At 44.1% G+C, this 20,843-nt stretch overlaps 1 protein-coding gene across 2 annotated transcripts in view; it reads left to right on the top strand.

Annotated features, from left to right (window-relative positions):
- CLCN2 (chloride voltage-gated channel 2) overlaps positions 1–20,843 on the top strand; it is a 184,765-nt gene that overhangs the window by 118,199 nt on the left and 45,723 nt on the right. For both annotated transcript variants that reach the window (XM_040428526.1, XM_040428525.1), the window contains exons 7-10: positions 936–1,014; positions 1,451–1,576; positions 5,891–5,975; positions 15,824–15,925. In XM_040428526.1, the coding sequence (XP_040284460.1) occupies positions 936–1,014; positions 1,451–1,576; positions 5,891–5,975; positions 15,824–15,925 (392 nt within the window). The remainder of the gene's footprint in view (positions 1–935; positions 1,015–1,450; positions 1,577–5,890; positions 5,976–15,823; positions 15,926–20,843) is intronic.

Genomic DNA, 20,843 nt, shown 5'->3' with positions numbered 1-20,843 from the left:
TAGCTGTGGAAGTATTGAGCTAGAGCTGCACAAGTGACCCTACTGAAGTGTTGGTGTCATATGCTGTTGGCAGGGAATTAATAACTCAATGGGATTGATTAGGTAATATCAGCATCACTCACTACAGATTGCCCTTATGGGGATTATTGAAGGTTTTTGTGACCCTGCCTTGTTTAATCTCTTGCCATTCACTTTCTCCAGCCCCACCATAGTCCTGCTGCAGCTTATCAGTAGGATGACTTTCCATGGCTTTGGAATCCTACTTGCCCTACTTCATTAAAGGCGTTGGCCCATCTCATACATTGGGGGCATATCAAAGTCTGATAGGTATCGGTCCCACCACTGGGACCCTTACTTATCTCTAGAACGGAGCCCACAAAGTGAAGTAAAGTGGACCGTGCATGCGCAGCCAGAACCACCGAAAATAGCTGAGTGCTGCTCGGCTATTTCCGTCAGCCCCATAGAAGTGAATGGACCGGTGGCTGCTCTTCAGCGGCGCACTTCCCATTCATTTCTATGGGACTTCCGAAAATAGCCAAGGGTGCTGTTCTGCTATTTTCGCCACTCCCATAGAAATGACTGGAGAGCGTCCGTGCGTGCGCAGTTGGCTCTCCTTCACTTTGCGGGCTCCATTCTAGAGATAGGTGCGGGTCCCAGACGGGGGACCCACATCTATCAGACATTGGGGGCATAGCCTAGCGATATGCCCGCAATGTATGAGATGCGCCAACCCCTTTAAGAGTGCTGTGAGTCACAATGTACTGACTGTAGAATCTCCAGCTAAACCTGATAAATAGTTGTTATGTGGTGGTGTGTAGTCTTATGTTTAGCAGACAACAGACACGTTGAAATCCGTCTACATTGCGAATCTGTGCAGCTTACGTAGACTTTCTAGCAGAGACTGTCTGATATTGCTGTTGTTCTTTGCATGGTAGAATGAGTCCCGGAACATCGAGATGCTGGCTGCTGCTTGTGCTGTTGGAGTTGGGTGCTGCTTCGCTGCCCCTATTGGAGGTAAGAGGGTTGAGTGATTCATAGGGATCCGGGAGAAGAGACAAGCTATGGGAAAGGCTCGTGACGAGAATGTAAATTATTTGTGAGTGGGAAGATCCAGACTGCTTGAAGCATATGCGTGACATTTACCTAATTCTATAATTATGTAATGATAACAATGAAAAATACATTGGCGGTTTGGAAATGTAACCATAAACTCATTTTCCCTTACTTACTTGTAAAAGGGCGACCTTTGCACTGAGATGTGAAGTGAGTGTAGAATTGTCTTAATAATACTGGATTCGATTTAGTGGTTGAACCTTCTGTGTCATTTTTCTTTCAAATACATGTTTTCTGTTATGAAAAAGGTAGAATTTCGTGCAACTTTTAGGTGTGTATGTTTAGGTCCTGGTAAGGTTATATTGATTCATTACTTTTCTCCTTCTTTCTAATCTAGGGGTCCTGTTTAGCATTGAGGTCACCTCCACGTTTTTTGCTGTAAGAAATTACTGGCGGGGTTTCTTTGCGGCTACCTTTAGTGCTTTTATATTTCGCGTTCTCGCCGTATGGAACAAAGATGAAGGTAAACATTGCCAGAATGAGATGTATGCAAAACAGTTTTGGGATTAGGGCCTAGCCTATTAGTGCATAACTTGCCAAATGTAAATTAAAGGGGTTTTTCTGTTGTTAGATATTGATGACCTTTCCTCAGGATACCATATCTGTGGGGGTTCAACACACAGCACACCCACCGATCAGCTGTTTTAGGCAGCCACAGTGCCGGAACGTATAGGGTGACAGAAGGCTCTGTGTAATGTGTAGTTTCCAGAGCCGTGTACTGCTGGTCTGCACCCGTTCACCTGAATGGGAGCTGATCTACAGTGTCCTGACACAGCCACTATACAGTGGGCAGAACCTTGTGCTTTCTAGCTTAATCCACAATATAATTTCCAGCACTGGCAGCTGCCCGAAACAGCTGATCGTTGAATTTGCAGGCCGTTGGACCACCACCGGTCTGATATTGTTGATCAGGATGAGGATAGGCGATCAGTATCCAAGTACCGGGAAACCCGCTATTCTCCAGAAGTAGGAAAGCTGTCTGTCATGTGCCAGGTACAGGTAACTACACTGTAGGTTAGTGTCCCACCCATTAATGACCCTTGATGCTTCAGACAAACCAGAGATACCCATCTATAGGAGGCACGGTTTCTGCCATTGCCCCTTATCGGTCCAGAGTAGGGTTCTGGTTGGCTGAGTGAGATGCTCTTGAAGCAGCTGTTGGAAGATACAGAGTCTCCTTGCAGAGATCCAACTTACAGGTAATTTTCCTGGGGATCATTACCTGTAATAATCCATGCACTCACTGGATCTCCACAAGGAAAGCCAATACCTTCCAAAATCAAGTCAAGAAACATAAGAACATAATGAATTGCAACTTGCTGTGTGTCAGTATAGTTGGCATAAAGCACCATTCTAGTACCAAATAGTGTTTTTATGTTTTACTAAAAGTGACTGTAGCTTCCCTCAGGTCTGGTTATTAGTTTGGTGGTAGGTCACACTGGTGAACAGAAGGTGGTAGGTTACATACATACATCAGATGTCTAACAGGTGGAATATAGGCTTAATATAAGTAAATTTGAAATAAAGTATAGATGAGCAGGCACTCTATTTATGGGCTCATGGCAGGCAATTTTATTAAATATTAAAATGGAGTATGATAGGCATAAAAACTCACAAAATGGCAACAATTGAATACAAGTAAATATTCTAGCAGCAGTACAGTATCAATATATATAACAATTCATAAATAACAGTAGATAAATAACGATTGAAGGATAATAGCAGATATACGCAACATTAATATTATATAGATATAAATATAAAGTGCAGGATTATCCTTTAAAATGAAACTGGTGGAATATAGTTCAATGTAGCAATCCCCATGTAATGTGATCCACTTTGTTCAGTGAACAATTGGCTGTATGATATAGCAGCAGTGTTCAGTTTTGGCTGTTTGAGCGCAACTGTGATTAGTCACTGAGTGACTCTTTAGTCTTTTTCTTCTCTTCTTATACAAAAAGATGCGGTCTCATTTTTTTAGTGCACATTAGGATGTTTTACTCACGGTTCAGCTGTGGATAGAAGCGGCGTCCCGCTCTTGTTCTAAGTACAAACTGACTTTTCTGGTTCGGGACCTCCGGTAATAGCTTGCTTCAAAAGTCGGCGTGCCACATGGTATGGCGGCGTCTCTGTTCAATGTTTGCAACGCCCCTTCAGTATTTCGGCCGCCTTATCACTTTTTTAGCTGCCGGGGTTCCGCTTTCTAGGTGTTCGTGAGTGTCTTTAGATGCAGTTCCTCCTGAAGCGCTCCAGTGATATAATTCCAGTGTTCATATGCTTGTTCACCCAAACATGTTTCGGAGCTTAAACTCGCTCCTTCCTCAGTGGTCAAGCATATTGTTCGTCATGATTCCCTTTTAACCTGTGTCGGTCTATCAGAAAAGCCGGATTTTAATCCAGAATAGTGTCTTTATTAAGTCCATTATATGAATTGTCATTCTCTATTTGAAGATATTTGAATCGTTCATTAGTTGCTCCTATTCTTAGTATCATATATAATCATTTTGTAAGTATAAAAATATACATTTTTATTTAAGGAAGATAAAAGATATTGAAACATCGCTATAAAATATCACTATAAAAATATAAAATATCAGGGGACATGTCAATAGTGAGAGAAACATATATGGCCATGAACGGATATAGGCTATGAGTTATAAAATATATAAAAAATATGAAAATTATGCATATAAAAATCAGTTTTGCATTTTATAAAATAAATATACATATAAACTTTATAAAGTAGGTATATATATAAGTTTTCTAAAGATGTATATGAACTTCTAGATCCTGTGTTGTTTTGTGGGGGACCCCTAGTTAAGGGAAGACGGGGTTACTGATTTAAAACAGAAACCACCGTCGTCCGTCAACCAGGGGCAATTCATATAATGGACTTAATAAAGACACTATTCCGGATTAAAATCCGGCTTTTCTGATAGACCGACACAGGTTAAAAGGGAATCATGACGAACAATATGCTTGACCACTGAGGAAGGAGCGAGTTTATGCTCCGAAACATGTTTGGGTGAACAAGCATATGAACACTGGAATTATATCACTGGAGCGCTTCAGGAGGAACTGCATCTAAAGACACTCACGAACACCTAGAAAGCGGAACCCCGGCAGCTAAAAAAGTGATAAGGCGACAGAAATACTGAAGGGGCGTTGCAAACATTGAACAGAGACGCCGCCATACCATGTGGCACGCCGACTTTTGAAGCAAGCTATTACCGGAGGTCCCGAACCAGAAAAGTCAGTTTGTACTTAGAACAAGAGCGGGACGCCGCTTCTATCCACAGCTGAACCGTGAGTAAAACATCCTAATGTGCACTATAAAAATGAGACCGCATCTTTTTGTATAAGAAGAGAAGAAAAAGACTAAAGAGTCACTCAGTGACTAATCACAGTTGCGCTCAAACAGCCAAAACTGAACACTGCTGCTATATCATACAGCCAATTGTTCACTGAACAAAGTGGATCACATTACATGGGGATTGCTACATTGAACTATATTCCACCAGTTTCATTTTAAAGGATAATCCTGCACTTTATATTTATATCTATATAATATTAATGTTGCGTATATCTGCTATTATCCTTCAATCGTTATTTATCTACTGTTATTTATGAATTGTTATATATATTGATACTGTACTGCTGCTAGAATATTTACTTGTATTCAATTGTTGCCATTTTGTGAGTTTTTATGCCTATCATACTCCATTTTAATATTTAATAAAATTGCCTGCCATGAGCCCATAAATAGAGTGCCTGCTCATCTATACTTTATTTAAAATCTACTTCCAAAATTGACTAGGGTGAGTCAAATTGAGCAAGAGCACCTTCTCCAGAAAACCAGTGGAGAGCCGCCTCCTTCTGTTATATACTTTTAATATAAGTAAACAAAGCAAATGTGAGGCTCAGAACACAAATTCTTTTGGTAGCATGCATGGCAGGTAGACTTGAGCCATGGCATGAGAGGGCAAGGTAAATAAATGAATTAATACCAGTATGGGTATCACCAGGAGGCAAACCCACTGGGGATGCTGATATAGTCATTTATGATGTGTGGATGTTTGTTGTCAACCAGAAGAGACGCAGTAGTTGGTTCAAAAAGGAACTCCAACAAAAATGTCAGACCAGTCAAAAGCTGCTTGCGATGAAGGTCCTTATATTCCCAAAGTAAAGACACCACGGTCCCTTTATATTGAGCTGGGGATTTCTGTCACTGTGATTCTTCTGCACAATTATCCTGCTACCACTTTTGAATTACCTCCGTTGTGATCCTTTCCAATGTTTTGGTTAAAAAAAATGTATAGGTAAATGGACCTGTCTAGTGGTAGTGTGAATGAGCACTAATAAGTGTTCTGGTATATGTGTGACATGTGTGATCTTTGGTTTACTGATGATTATAATGAGATATTTTGCAGAGGGAGGCTAAGCACATGAAATACTTACTGTCACCATTGCTGTAAGGCATTTGATGAATTTGTCTGTGATACACAATGACAAGGGGTGCCGCTGCTGGAATAGTGCCCACGTTCTGACCAATTGCATATCGCAATACTTACTCCTTCTAGCATGCACTGTTCTAATAAAAACCTTGGCACTGTGTGGTTAGTGACATGAGTTGTCTTGTTATTAATTTCCATAGGCAAAGGATTGCTTGGGGGAGCCCTCCTGATGAAGCCACTTATGTCGATCACTTGACCATGTTCTCTGTGCTCTTCGTTTCACTGATGTTCATTCAGCTCTATCTTGTTCTTTATCCTCGCAGAGACGATCACTGCATTGTTTAAAACCCGTTTTCGCCTGGACTTTCCCTTTGACCTCCAAGAACTTCCAGCATTTGCTGTAATTGGGTAAGTATCAGTCATTTCTTTAGTTCATTTTGCATCAGAAGAGACTATCTGTGGTCTTAACCTAAAGCAAGGATACTCAAGGACATTTTGTAAAGGTCCACATACCTGGTTCTGACGTCAGGTGAATGTCCGAGCCGCAAAAAAATGGAGGGACACCACCAGTGGCATGTAGTGCTGCAGAAATGTTTTCTTACAATAGACCACACCTCTAATCCCCTTTCTGAAAACCACACAGTAAGGGTCCATTCACACGTCCGTTTTTTCTTTCCTGATCTGTTCCGTTTTTTCTGGAACAGATCTGGACCAGATCTGGACCCATTCATTTTCAATGGGTCCTGGAAAAAAACAGACAGCACAATGTGTGCTGTCCGTTTCCGTTGTTCCGTTCCGCATGTCCGTTTAAATATAAAACATGTCCTATTCTTTTCCTGAAAAATCGGATCCTGGTACAATACAAAGTCAATGGATCCGCAAAAAACGGATGACATACGGATGTCATTCCGTATGTCATCCGTTTTATACGGAATCCGTTCCTGGAAATTACATTTTAATTTTATTTTATTTTTTTAAAGAAATCCAAACAACTTTATTTGCTTATTGAAATTTATACATGTTTCCGTTTTTTGCGGATCCGCAAAAAACGGATGACTTACGGATGACATACGGAAACATTTTCAGGAACAACGGATCCGCAAAAAAACGGACAGAAAATCGGATTATAGAAAAATACTGACGTGTGAATTATAGTGCCCCCTTAGTGCCTTCCCGCACAGTAAGAATGTCCTCTCAGTGCCACCTAACAATAATGACGCCCCTTAGTGCCTCTCAGACAGTATGATATTCCTTTAGTGTCCCCCACAAAGTATGATGTCTCCCTCACAGCAAGGTGATCCCGTGGTGCCCACACACAATGTGATGCTCCTTTAGTGCCCCTAACACTGTGTGATGCCTCCTTAATGCCTTCCCACACAGTATGATGTCCCAAAGTGCCACTGCACAATCGGATGATCCCTTAAGTGCCGGACCACACATAACAAGGCTCCTCAAGTGTCCCCAGAACAAAGTGATTTCCTTTAAGTGCCCACTCACATAGTAAATGTCCCCTTAAGTGGCTGACACACAGTATGATGCAATCTTAAGTGCACCCTACACAATGTGATGCTCCCTTAAGTGCCCCCCACACAGAGTGATGCCCCCTCTTAGATTAAAACCCTCCCCTTAGATGGCTCCCCCACAAAAAGTTATGCCGTCTAGATGGCCTCCCTCACACAGTTATGCGCCTTTAGATGGCCCCCCCTCATACTTATGTTCCCTTTAGTGGCCCCACACACAGTTATGTCCCCTGGATGGCCCTCCTCACAGTTATAGCCCCTTAGATGCCCCAAACACAGTGATGCCCCTTTAGATGGCACCTTCTGAGTTATGCCCCCTTTAGTGGCCCCCTCATAGAGTTATGGCCCTCCACTCTGTTATGTCCCCTAGTTGGGCCACCTCACTGAGTTTTTCCCCCTTAGATGGCCCCCACACAGTTAAGCCCATTAAATGGCCCGACGTTCCCCCGATGAACAGAGCGGAGCATGTCTGCGCTGCGCTGTGCTGTTTGTGGCTGAGAACAGCAGGCGCGATGACATTAAAACATCACGTCTGCTTGCACTGAACTCTGGGCAGCAGGGAATGGTGAAGCAGGGTACTGATGGCTCCCTACTTCACCATTGTATTCAATTGTTTCTACATTCTGAGGATTCGGACTGTGGTCTGCCAGTTGAGTACCCTTGCCCTAAAGCCTAATTATTCCAAACACTCTTTCCACTTATGACCCATTATTCTGATATACTCTTTTTCTAAATGTCTGAGCAGTTTTTCTGTTACTCTGATTAGTTACTGGTATGATTATAGCGTAAAGCCACGTGGAATCAACTACGCAAAGGGCTGGTAAAGAAAGAGGCTACATTTGTTCCTCTTATATAAAACGAAGCCTACTCTGTCTGTGAGCAGCTGCAAAAACAAAAGTATTGTTGTATGTCCCATTGACCAGTTTTTTGGGGTGGGCTGGAATGCAATCCAATCTGATCTGGCAAACATCCTAAATTGTCACACTTCCCACTTATTTTTCTCCACCCATGAACAGAGGAATTTACTGAAATGTTCAGTTGTTATCCTAAATGTCAGTCTTGCAGATTTACACATCTGGGTATAAACTCAAGCCAGCCTAAGGAAAGCCGTGCATGCAGACTTAATTTTGTTTTGCCATTCCAATGCCCCTTCTACCACTCTGATGACCTTACTCTTCCCCAAATCATAATGTAGAGTACATAGAGCAAATAATGCAGTTTTTATTTTGGCAACCAAACACATGTTCATTAAATGAGTAATCCCAACTAGACCACCTCTTTCCTAAAGCAAGCATTCTGTCGATAAGCTTGACTTCCACAGATCTGGTTGCTGAATCCCCAGTGACCAGATGTGATTGTTTAGGTTTGGTTCTGTAGAGCAAATGTATTCAAATAATGGAAGACACATTTGCACCAGGTCAGTCAGAGAAGGAATTTCTCTAGTTTTTGCAGCAGCTCCATTCTGTGGTAGAAGGACAACAAGCAGGAGACACCCTCTATGAGGTCCATATGTCCTAACAAGGTACATAGATGGGGAACATCCTGTTGGGACAGGATGTTTTCTGAAATCCTGTTTAGAATCACATTCAAGTAACATAAAAAAAAATCCACAGCGTATATACAGTGTGGTACATATGTTGCAGAATTTTTTGCTGATTTCACTCTTTGCAATGCAAATTGTGTCAAATTCAAGGACAAATCTACAGCAAAATCCACAGATAGCACATTCTGATTTTGCTGCAGATTTTTGTGGCTTGTCCTCAGTAGAAACCTTCTACTACATATTATACTATCTTTGGGTAATTGGTAGTAAGGGGTTAATAGGAACATCCCTGGTGGTGTATGGAAGTGAATGGGTAGTGGACACATTTTTTGTCAAGTAACTGGTGTATTCACTAGTGTTGATCGAGCACCAAAGTGCTCGGGTGCTCGAGTAGAACACTTTGGGATGCTCGGGTGCTCTACCGTGCACCCGAGTACAATGGAAGTCAATGGGAGAACCCGAGCATTAAACCAGGCACCCCCTGCTCTGAAGAGGGGAGGGTGCCTGGTTCATAGGAAAAGGTCAGAAATTGATGGAAACACCACTGAAATTGTTCGGGAACAGCATGGGGAGGATGTCTGGATGCATCTTGGACTCCTAGGTCACTGCTGGGAACGATGTTGTCCGAGTAGTACGCCACTTTTACAGACTGACAATAATACGCACAAAACCGAAGATTAAATCGATTTTAGAGGAAAAATTGTTAGGAAACATTCTTTCCTGTATATTTACTTGTATATAAAGTGCTGCCAAAAATTACAAGGAAGAGGCACTCCGATACAACCTGTATGTCACATAATGGAGCCTCATTCACATTGTGGTACAATTGTTCAGGTAGTGGGAGGGTATCATACACACCCTTAAAAATGATGATTGATGGCCTGCTGGTGACCCTGAAAAACATTAGGAGCAAGGGCCTGCTGGTGACCCTCTAAAACATTAGGGGCGAGGGCCTGATGCTGATCTGACCATCTAAAAAATCAGGGGTGAGGGTCTTCTGCTGAGCTGACTCTCTAAAACATTAGGGGCGATGGCCTGCTGCTGATCTGACCATCAAAAAAATTAGGGGTGAGAGTCTGCTGCTGATCTGACCGTCTAAAACATTAGGGGTGAGGGCCTGCTGCTGATCTGACTATCTAAAAAATTAGGGCTGAGGGTCTGCTGCTGAGCTGACCATCTAATAAATTAGGGGTGAGGGTCTGCTGCTGATCTGACCATCTAAAACATTAGGGGCGAGGGTCTGCTGCTGAGCTGACCATCTAAAACATTAGGGGCGAGGGCCTGCTGCTGATCTGACCATCTAATAAATTAGGGGTGAGGGTATGCTGCTGAGCTGACCATCTAAATAAGGGGTGAGGGTCTGCTGCTGATCTGACCTTCTAAAACATTAGGGGTCAGGGTCTGATGCTGAGCTGACCATCTAAAACATTAGGGGTGAGGGCCTGCTGCTGATCTGACTATCTAAAAAATTAGGGCTGAGGGTCTGCTGCTGAGCTGACCATCTAATAAATTAGGGGTGAGGGTCTGCTGCTGATCTGACCATCTAAAACATTAGGGGCGAGGGTCTGCTGCTGAGCTGACCATCTAAAACATTAGGGGCGAGGGCCTGCTGCTGATCTGACCATCTAATAAATTAGGGGTGAGGGTATGCTGCTGAGCTGACCATCTAAATAAGGGGTGAGGGTCTGCTGCTGATCTGACCTTCTAAAACATTAGGGGTCAGGGTCTGATGCTGAGCTGACCATCTAAAACATTAGGGGCGTGCGCCTGCTGCTGATCTGACCATCTAAAAAATTAGGGGTGAGGGTCTGCTGCTGAGCTGACCCTCTAAAACATTTGGTGCGAGGGCCTGCTGCTGATCTGACCATCTAAAACATTATAGGCGAGGGCCTGCTGGTGACCCTCTAAAAAATTAGGGGTGAGGGTTTGCTGCTGAGCTGACCCTCTAAAACGTTAGGAGCGAGGGCAGCCTAATGAGCATGTTGATATGATGGAGGAGCAGGACGAGAAAAGGAAGATTGAACCATATACCCTTTTTAGTGGTTGAAGGGGTGCATGGGAATACAGTGTATTCAATACACCATAAAAGCCACATTTGAAGGTGCCTTTATGTTCAGCCGCTTTCCTCTGGTGGAGTAGAGAAGTCAGGGGCAATCCAGGCCTTGCTCATTTTGATAAGAGTCAACCTGTCAGCATTTTCAGTTGACAGGCGGATGCGCTTATCAGTTATTATGACCCCAGCAGCACTAAATACCCGCTCTTACAAAACGCTGGCAGCAGGGCAGGCCAGCACCTCCAAGGCGTAGAGTGCCAGTTCGTGCCACGTGTCCAGCTTGGACACCCAATAGTTGTAAGGCACGGAGGGATCACTGAGGACGCTGACACGGTCTGCTATGTACTCCTTCACCATCTTCCAAAACTTTTCCCTGACACTAGGCCGCGCATCAGGTTGAGGGTTCTGGCAGGGTGTCATGAAACTGTCCCAAGCCTTGGAGAGTGTTGCCCTGCCTCTGTTGGAACTGCTGTGTGTTTCCCTTGTCTCCCCTCCTCGGTTGCCCAAGGAACTATGTACTCTGCTGCCAGCAATTTTTCCACAAGGACCTTCTGGTATTGCATCATTTTACTAGTCCTCTCCACTACAGGTATAACGCGAGGGTCACGGGAAAGGCAGCATAACATGAAGTCAGCCATGTGTGCCAAAGTCCCAACAGACAAGACTCATCAGGAGGATGACTCTGAATCTTCTCATCCTCTTTGGCCCATACACGCTGAACAGATGGAATAAACCTGCTATGGGTACTACCCTCTAGCGGAGGCAACCGACTCCAGCTCCTCCTCCTCCTCATCATCATCCAATTTGCGCTGAGAAGACGAACTGAGGGTGGCCTGGCTATCACCCTGTGCACTGTCTTCCCCTATTTCCACCTCTTCCACATGCAAAGCGTCCGCCTTCATTGTGAGCAGTGAGCGTTTCAATAGACACAGAAGTGGGATGGTTACGCTGATAATAGTGGCATCGCCGTTCACCATCTGCGTTGATTCCGCAAAGTTGCGTAAAACCTCACAGAGGTCAGACCTCTATGCCCACTCGTCGCTTGTGAAGAGCGGAAGCTGACTGGAAAGGCAACGACCATGTTGCAGCTGCTATTCCACTACTGCCCTCTGCTGCTCACAAAGCCTGGCCAACATGTGGAACGTGGAGTTCCAGCGCGCGCTCACGTCGCACAACAGTCGGTGAGCTGGCAATTGCTAGCGCTGCTGCAGCGTTGCCAGACCAGCGGCAGCTGTAGATGACTTTTGGAAATGGGCACACACGCGGCACACCTTCACCAGTAGCTCAGGCAAATTGGGGTTAGTTTTGAGAAAGCGCTGAACCACTAAGTTGAACACGTGGGCTAGGCATGGTATGTGTGTGAGCTTGTTGAGCTCCAAAGCCGCCACCAAGTTACGGCCATTATCAGACACAAACATGCCTGGTTGTAGGATAAGTGGCGAGAGCCTGTCTGGTCCCTTATACCCTACCACAGCTCTGTGGCGGTGTGCTGTTTGTCACCTAAGCAAATTAGTTTCAGAAAGGCCTACTGACTGATGGCTGACTGGTGCTGCAAGATGAGAATTCAGAGGTGGAAGTGGAGGAGGAGAAGGGGGGGGGTTGCAGCCACTAATGTAGTTGGTGGCGGAAATCCTGATAGAAGTAGGGCCCGCAATGCTTGGCGTCTGTAGCACCTGTGGCATCCCAGGTTTGACTCGCTCCCGGCCTCCACAACGTTCACCCAGTGTGCCGTCAGGGAAATGTAGCGTCCCTGGCCAAAAGCACTTGTCCATGTGTCAGTCGTTAAGTGGACCTTCCCAATAACTGCGTTGGTCAGGGCCCGGGTGATGTTACAGGACGCATGTTGGTGTAAGGCGGGGATGGCACACCAGGAAAAATAGTGGTGGCTGGGGACTGAGTAACGAGGGACCGCCACTGCCATCAGGCTGCAGAAAGCCTCAGTGACCACAAGCCTAAATGGCAACATATCGAGGGCCAGCAATTTGGAAAGGTGCGCATTTAGTGTTATGGCCTGTGGGTGGTGGCTGGGTATTTGCGCTTTCGTTCAAAGGCCTGGGCTATGGACATCTGTACGCTGCGCTGGGACACAGAAGTGGATGTACTAGCTGATGGTGCTTGCGAAGGTCCAGGTGCAGGGCGGGAGGCATCCGGGCCTGCGTCTTGGACAGGGGATTGGCCAGCATGTAACACAGGGGAAGAGGAGGCAGTGGTGTGACTCGAAGACACTGATTGTGGACTCGGGCATACGGCCATGTGGCGGATCATGCTGGTGGTGGTGAGGGTGCTAGTGTTCACGCCCCTGCTCATTTTGGTATGGCACTGGTTGCAAATGACAATTCTTTTATCGTCCGCACTTTCCTCAAAAAAGCGCCAGACTTCGAAATACCTACCCCTTGAGATTTTCGCAAGGGGTGCCCTGGGGAACAGTTGCGGGCCTGTTTGGTGTGGCCCGCCTTCTCCCTTTTTCCACCCCACTGCCTCTTACAGCCTATTGAGGTGCTGCAGATCCCTCCCCCTCTGTACTGCTGTCCTCGCTCGGCTTGCCACCTTCCCAGGTTGGGTCAGTGATTTCATCGTCCACCACCTCCTCTTCCACTTCCTCACTCTGGTCATCCTCCTAACTTGTTGACCTAACAAGAACTTTACTTATTGACAACTGTGTCTCATCCTCATCATGAACCTCGTGAGACATTAATTGCGGTTGACTTATTGGCAACTGTGTCTCATCATCATCATCTACCTCGTGAAACACTAATTGCCGTTCCCCACCGTCATCTTTTTCTGACTGCGGATGCTCAAGAGTTTGGGAATCAGTGCACAAGATCTCCTCATGTCCCTCTTCAAGCGGGCTTGGCGAGAGGGCCAAATCAAGGAATGGCGATGAAAAGAGCTCCTCTGAATATCCGAGTGTGGGATCACTTGTTTGCCAAGACTCTCCATGGTGGGAGGAAGGAGGATCAGGGTGAGGATTCTGTTGACCAGACTCTTGGCTACTGGGACTGGACTTTGTGGATAACAGGGTGGTGCTTAACCGACTGGAAGCATTATCTGCCGCAATCCAACCGACCACATGGTTGCACTGGTGTGACTTTGAGAGTGGTGTCCTGCTCCACCCTGCAAACTGGGACATGAAGCTAGGTATCATGGATGAGTGTATTTCTTGTGCTCTGGCAGCAGGCATAGTTTCACCGCGCCCAGGCCCACAGCCTCTGCGTGCACCATCAGCAGCACGGCCACTTCCCCATCCCTTACTGCTTACCTTGAGCATATTAAATGGTATATATGCAAGTATGTCACACGTTCAGTAGCACAGGTTTTGTAAGTGTATATTAAATAAATAAATAAAATAAATAAATAAATTAAACTGAATGTCACTGATATTTATGATGCGCAAACGTTATACAGGAGATGTAGCGCAGGTAATTTCGCTGTCACCAGCAGTGAAAAAATTTTACTGAATGTCACAGATATTTAGGATGCGCAAACATTATACAAGAGATGTAGCGCAGGTAATGTCGCTGCTGTCACCAGCGGCTAACGTTATCCAGAAGATGTAGCGCAGGTAATGTCGCTGCTGTCACCAGTGGCTAACGTTATACAGATGATGAAGCGCAGGTAATGTCGCTGCTGTCACCAGCGGCTAACGTTATACAGGAGATGTTGCGCAGGTAATGCCGCTGCTGTCACCAGCGGCTAACGTTATACAGAAGATGTAGCGCAGGTAATGTCGCTGCTGTCACCAGCGGCTAACGTTATACAGGAGATGTAGCGCAGGTAATGTCGCTGCTGTCACCAGCGGCTAACGTTATACAGGAGATGTAGCGCAGGTAAAGTCGCAGCCAAACAATTGCACGCAATTTAGTGCACGTTGCGCTAATATATTTCCCAGCCAGATAAAACAATAGTTCTTAAAAGGACTGCTGGGTCTCTAACACCTTTCAACACTTAAAACTCCCTAAAAAAAAAAAAAAATCCTCTCCCTACACTATCTGTCCCTTCTGCTGCAGCTCACCCTGACTAAGTCTGAGCCGAACCATGTGTCATCGGGTGCTATATAGACCCCGATGACGCGTTCTGGCCATCCAATCACTGTAATGCCAGTAGCCAACATGGCTACGGCATTACAGTGAGTGGCACTACTTCCCCGCACGTTTATTGGCTGCGTAGTGGAGAAGGCACTAAGGAGGCATCACACTGTGTCAGGGGCACTAAAGGGAAAAAACCCTTGTGAGAAAACCCTTGTTTTAGGAATGCCCAAACTCTTGTATTTCGTCTGCTGTTCATGTAGTTAACCCTATTTCGCCCTTTAAATGTACACAAACCACCTCATCTGCCTGTGACGCAGTTAGCGAACACAATGGACATTAGCAAACACAATGGATATTGCCGGTGATACATTTAGCAAACACAATGGTCTTGGCCATCGACCGCATGGAACTATGTCCGACCCCTTTATCCAATTATCTCCAGGACAGAGAGGAGAGATTTTACTGTTCATGTGGGAGTGTGTTATAGCTTACTGTATATTGATTGGTCACTGTATTTTGTGTGCCTGTTCCCCACAAGGGCCCCGTGGGAGTAACTCTTGCTGGAGGACTTAATAAAATGCTGAGCTGTGGCCACCCATCAATAAAGTTGATCGTTTTTACCCCCTTCCTGAAGTCCTGGATCCTGTTTGTGGGGAATTGGGAGCTATATATTCACAACACCTTGGTTTTCGGGAGATGCTGTACGGATTTACTCAGCTGGAGTGTAAAATATCTGTAACATAGATATATGAGTAGTAGCGAGTCCCAGGAATGCATCTTTACCACTGTTGGATTTGCCAATCCACAAGCACCACACCAGTGTAAGAGTGCCAACCAGCTCTGAATACTGACATGGGCAGAGCTGGGCTAGAATGTAATCTGCCACCTCTGCAGATGTGATTGTAATCTATGTACAGGGCTGTGGAACATGTAGGTAGGATATGAATATAGCTTTGATATGCCATCACCTTCTCTTCTGAGTGGGTCCAGCTTTTGGCACTCCCACCAATCCTCAGAAATTTTGTATTGTCAACATTGTATTTCTTTCCAAATTCTTTCACATTCTTTTTTAGCTTGCATCCTTGTTGATCTACTGAGCTTTTTTCCTCCAGGATCGCTAGTGGATTTGGAGGTGCGCTATTTGTCTACCTCAATCGCAAGATTGTACAATTAATGAGGAAACAGAAGGCAATTAACAAATTCCTTATGAAAAAGTGAGTATGTCTGGAAATTTCTTTCACCTGAGCTCTGATCCTTGACCTGGATAGGGCAATTCTAACATGAATTCAATTACTGTTTTACACCCAAAAAAACCACATTGCACCCATTTCCTACACCTAGTGTGACTTCAGCGGAAATATATTGCAGACACAAATCCACGTAAGGACAAGATTTCAAACCCAGAAAGAAACTGGGACAAAAAGACTTCTCAAATATACTTAATATTGAAATTCTTCTCCGGCCCCCTCTCCACTAATCTTCATCAGCTCATGTAGACCTCAGTGACTTTGGTGGAGATTTATCAAAACTGGTGTAAAGGAAAACTGGCTAAGTTGCCTATAGCAGCCAATCAGATTCCACCTTTTATTTACCAAAGGAGCTCTGAAAAATGAGAGGTGGAATCTGATTGTGATTGCTATGGGCAACTAAGCCAGTTCTCCATTACAACAGTTTTGATAAATCTCCCCCTTTGTGTCCACTGTGATATCATGTGGCTGTGATTATGTTTCATCCACAGTGACATGACATCCCATATTATAGTTTTTTTTTAAAGAGTCACTGTGCTTTCGCACAATTTAATTTAATATAGAATGGTGTGACTAGCAAATTTCTAAATTACTTCATTTAAAAAATATGCCTGCATCCACCTGACAAAAAGCTGTAAAATCATGGCCACCGGGGGTCTCCCTTCCACCTAATTTGCAGTCCACTTCTTGTTGTCAGGCGTGATCCATTCCTGGTAACAGAGACAGAGAAGATGGCTCACAGAAAATGGGGTCATGTCAGAGTTAGCTGAGATCCTGAACCTGCTTCTGAGGAGCAGAGAAGTTCCTGTATGTCTGTAGGTCTGATCTCTCCCTCCTTAGCAGCTTCCTGAGGTTCCTAGAAGAAGACAAACATAGTGGGGAGTAAAGAAAGTGAAGCAGTAACGGCAGATTGAACAGTAGGGAGACACCCACTGCATCTGAGTGAAATGCATCTAGCTGTGCAGATGAAACTGGGAATAATATGGTTGAAAGAGACAGAGGGAAGCCCAAAAAACACCAATACCTTCACATTTATTAATGTGCAAAGATACATAGCCATTATGCAAACTTTTTTGGGGAACTCAAGAATGCTTTAGATATTCATTTCAGACTTTGGGTTTTTAATAAAAGAAAAATAAAGTTAGCCAGTCATGATAAAAAAAACAGAAAGACAATGTATTATTTCAGCCAAGTACTGATCTGGTTACATTTGTAAGAGCTAATCAGTATAAATTATAGCTGGATGCTTGGATCCAAACAAAGTAGAGTAAGAATTCACTTTTAGTAGGTTTGTATATTTATTTGTCATTTATGACTTTATATTTTGTTATTCATTGCTGCGATGTCATATAACATGAAAACAACAGTAAGTTGTATCTCCTGCATTACTGCCGTGAGGGTGATAGCTTTGCTAAAACAAAGACAAGAGGTCTAAAGAAAAAAAGGTCTGAAAGACTGGGTTAATAAATGGCAGCTCGAACTGCCATATCTAGTGCCATTTTATAATTGTTAAAAGCGCAGTGTTTACCAATGGGGATTTTTTTTTATTCACCACTGGTAAACACTGCGGTTTTGACTTTTTTAAACACAAAGGTGCAGAATAATCTAGGTATGGCTTCTTAAGCCATTTCCATCCATAGATTAGAATTTTAGAGAGCACCCGTCAGCAGGAGCAGCCCTATCAAACAAGGCATACTGCCTGGTAGGGTTGATCCTGCTGAATAAAATGATGCCCAACTTGTGGAAATCAGCTGTTGCATTCCTTAGAAAAAATACTTTACTCTTTATGCAATTAAAGGTTTCGCTGCATGGAGGGATAGAGCTTAGCAACTCTGATTCTCAGCTTCATTTTTTTATTTTTTCAACTGCAGATTCACTGTTTCCCAGGCTTCTTTTCTGTCATTCAAGATGGTTGCACCTGTTCTCAGACTGCATACTGTACATCCAAAGTCTAAGACACTTCCTGCTTGTTCAGCCCTGCCCTTGGATAGGCCACTTTTGCTCAGGTGAGCAGTACTGGCCAGCAAGAGGCTGGATTCTGAGAACTGGTGCAGCCATCTTGAATGGCAGAAGAAGAGCCCAGGAATTGGTGGATCTGCAGCTGAAAAGATGAAAAGGAGGCCACCAGGTAAGTGTTCTGTTTGTTCCCTAGTTAATGTGTGTTTTTTCTTCAACTGGAGGGTCACTGTAATGAGAAAGGTTGCTTTCTTGAAGAAGGGAGTCTGTCACCTTGTTTTTGGATATTAAACTTAACATGTGTCAGACAGTGCTATCAGAGACATTTAAATGGTAAACCATTGCTTCAGTTTGTAGAAAAAGAAGTTTGAACACATATGCAGATAAGATATTCAGAGCACCTCTCTATGTCTCTTTTTCCTGGTCACTAAGCCCCTCCTATCCCTTGGTGATTGACAGTGCCAGACTTGTAGGTACTGCTCTCATCTGACTCCATTTTGTGTATGCTCCATTTGCCAGAAGTTTGGCACATTTGCAATGCGGGTTCTACAGAGCGCTGTGGAGGTCTTTGTGGGTGATGGTGCAACGTTTGAACTGTATTCTGTGGTGGAAGGGAAACCAGTGGAGTGACTGGCACAGGCTAGAGGCATTTGTGTCGCGGGTGGACAGAGAGATGAGTCTGGCTGCTGCATTTAGGGCAGGCTGAAGTGGGGAGTGAATAGTGAGGGGAAGACTGATTAGTAATGAGTTACAGTAGTCAAGATGAGAATAAATCAAAGCAACAGTTTTGGCATTTCCACCATGAGAAAAGGGCGGATTCTGGAGCTGTCAAACAGTGGACGTGATGCCCAGGAGTTATGATACCACAGACCGAAATTAAAATATCAAGTTTAGGTGGGTTAATAGATGGCAGAAAGACAACAAGTTCAGTTAGAGAGAGGACATAATGTTAAAGACAGCAGCCAGACAATCACTGGTGTTTTGCAGTAAAGCAGGGGTGATATCAGGGGATGAGATGTATAGATGTCATCAGCAAAGAGATGGTACTGAAAACCAGATTTACTGATAGTCTGTCTAGTAGTGGCTGTGCAGAGAGAGGACCTAGAACAAACCCTGAGGAACCCCAACATCAAGAGAATGAGGGGAAGAAGTAGTGCCAACAAATGATAAACTAAAGGAGTGGCCAGAGATATAGGAAGAGAACCAGGAGAGAGCAATGTCCTTAAGGGCAATTGAGTGGAGTATGGTGAGGAGGAGTTTGTGGTCTCCCGTATCAAATGCTGCAGAGAGATTCAGAAGAATCAGTAGAGAATAGTTGCCATTTTTTTTTGTTATATCAGGAGGTCGTTAGAAACTTTGGAAAGGGCAGTTTCTTTAGAGTGAAAGGCAGGTTGTTAGGGGTCAAGAGGAGAGTTTGCAGAAAGCTTATTAAGTGAGAGTAGACAAGATGTTCCAGAAGTTTGGAGATGAAGGGGAGGTTAGAAACAGGTTAGTAGCTAGAAGCACAGGTTGGGTCAATAGATATTTGTTTTTGTTTTTATAGTAGTGGCGTTATAACAGAATGTTTGAAAGAGGAGGGAAAGATGCAAGAAGAGAGAGGTTAAATATTTGTAGTTAGGTGAGTAATGACAGTCGGGGAGAGGGACTGGAGGAGAGGTAAGAGAATGGGATCACTGCTGCAGGTTATAGGTCCTAAAGAAGAGGAAAGCCTGGAGACTTCTTCTTCCAATAAAGGGACAAATGAGGAAAGGGAACATGAGGGAGTGTGGGAGGGAGGAGGATCGAAGCTGGTTGGGGACTGGGAGATTATTTGTTATTGTTCTTTGATCATGCAATATCACATTGCACATGAGTTTTTAGGGTTACATTTATTCAGTTTTGATCTCCTTACACACTATGGGTTAGTAAATTAATTGGATGGAATTATTAATACAGTATTTTATTATCGGCTATTTATTATTGATATTTCTTTATTGTATCTTATACGCCTGATTTATTTGTGTATTTGACCTCTATAACTATTTAATGCATTGTGCTGTGGGGGAGGTTCTCATACATATTCAGTTTGAGACCTCCAGGTGTGTTGTGCTTTTGGTATCTTTTAAGGCTACTTTTACACTTGCGTTTGGTGCGGATCCGTCATGGATCTGCACAAACGCATCTGTATTATCTTTAACATAGCCAAAACGGATCCGTCTTGAACACCATTGAAAGTCAATGTGGGACGAATCCGTTTTCTATTGTGTCAGTGAAAACGGATCCGTCCCCATTGACTTACATTGTGTGTCAGGTCGGATCCAGTTTGGCTCAGTTTTGTCAGATGGTCACCAAAACGCTGCAAAGCGTAATGGAGGCGGAACGGAGCCAAACTGATGCATTCTGAGCGGATCCTTATCTATTCAGAATACATTAAGGGCAAAACTGATCCGTTTTGGACCACTTGTGAGAGCCCTGAACGGATCTCACAAACGGAAAGCCAAAACTCCAGTGTGAAAGTAGCCTAACTTGTCCAATAAAGCTTTATCTTTTTGTCATACAGTGTGCATCAGTTTTTCTCATGTAGTTTGCTTTTTTCGTCTACTTTTTCTATATTTACATGCTGATAGCACCCATGTTTATCTTTATGAATTAGTGGTGCCCATCCCATGATGTTTAATTAACCCTTGAAATCATTAAATGTAATTCCACTATGCAATGCATAATATGCCGTGTATTTAAATGGAACAGAAATGGAGATATTTGGCTTTACCCCTAGGCTAATTTCACATGGAGCGTGTATGGTCTGGGAAACACGTTCTGTGTCATGGCCGCATTTTCTGAACCAAACACTGCTCCTCTGACCTGAATAAGGATTTATGGTGCTGTGAGTTCCTGTCTGACCACAAGTCTGTTGTAATACTTATGGTATTATGCGAGTACAGTACAGTAG

Source organism: Bufo bufo, chromosome 4 (genome assembly GCF_905171765.1).
Source record: "Bufo bufo chromosome 4, aBufBuf1.1, whole genome shotgun sequence".
NCBI lineage: Eukaryota > Metazoa > Chordata > Amphibia > Anura > Bufonidae > Bufo > Bufo bufo.
The sequence above is the reverse complement of the archived record's forward strand: the minus strand, read 5'-3'. Positions and strand labels throughout refer to the sequence as shown.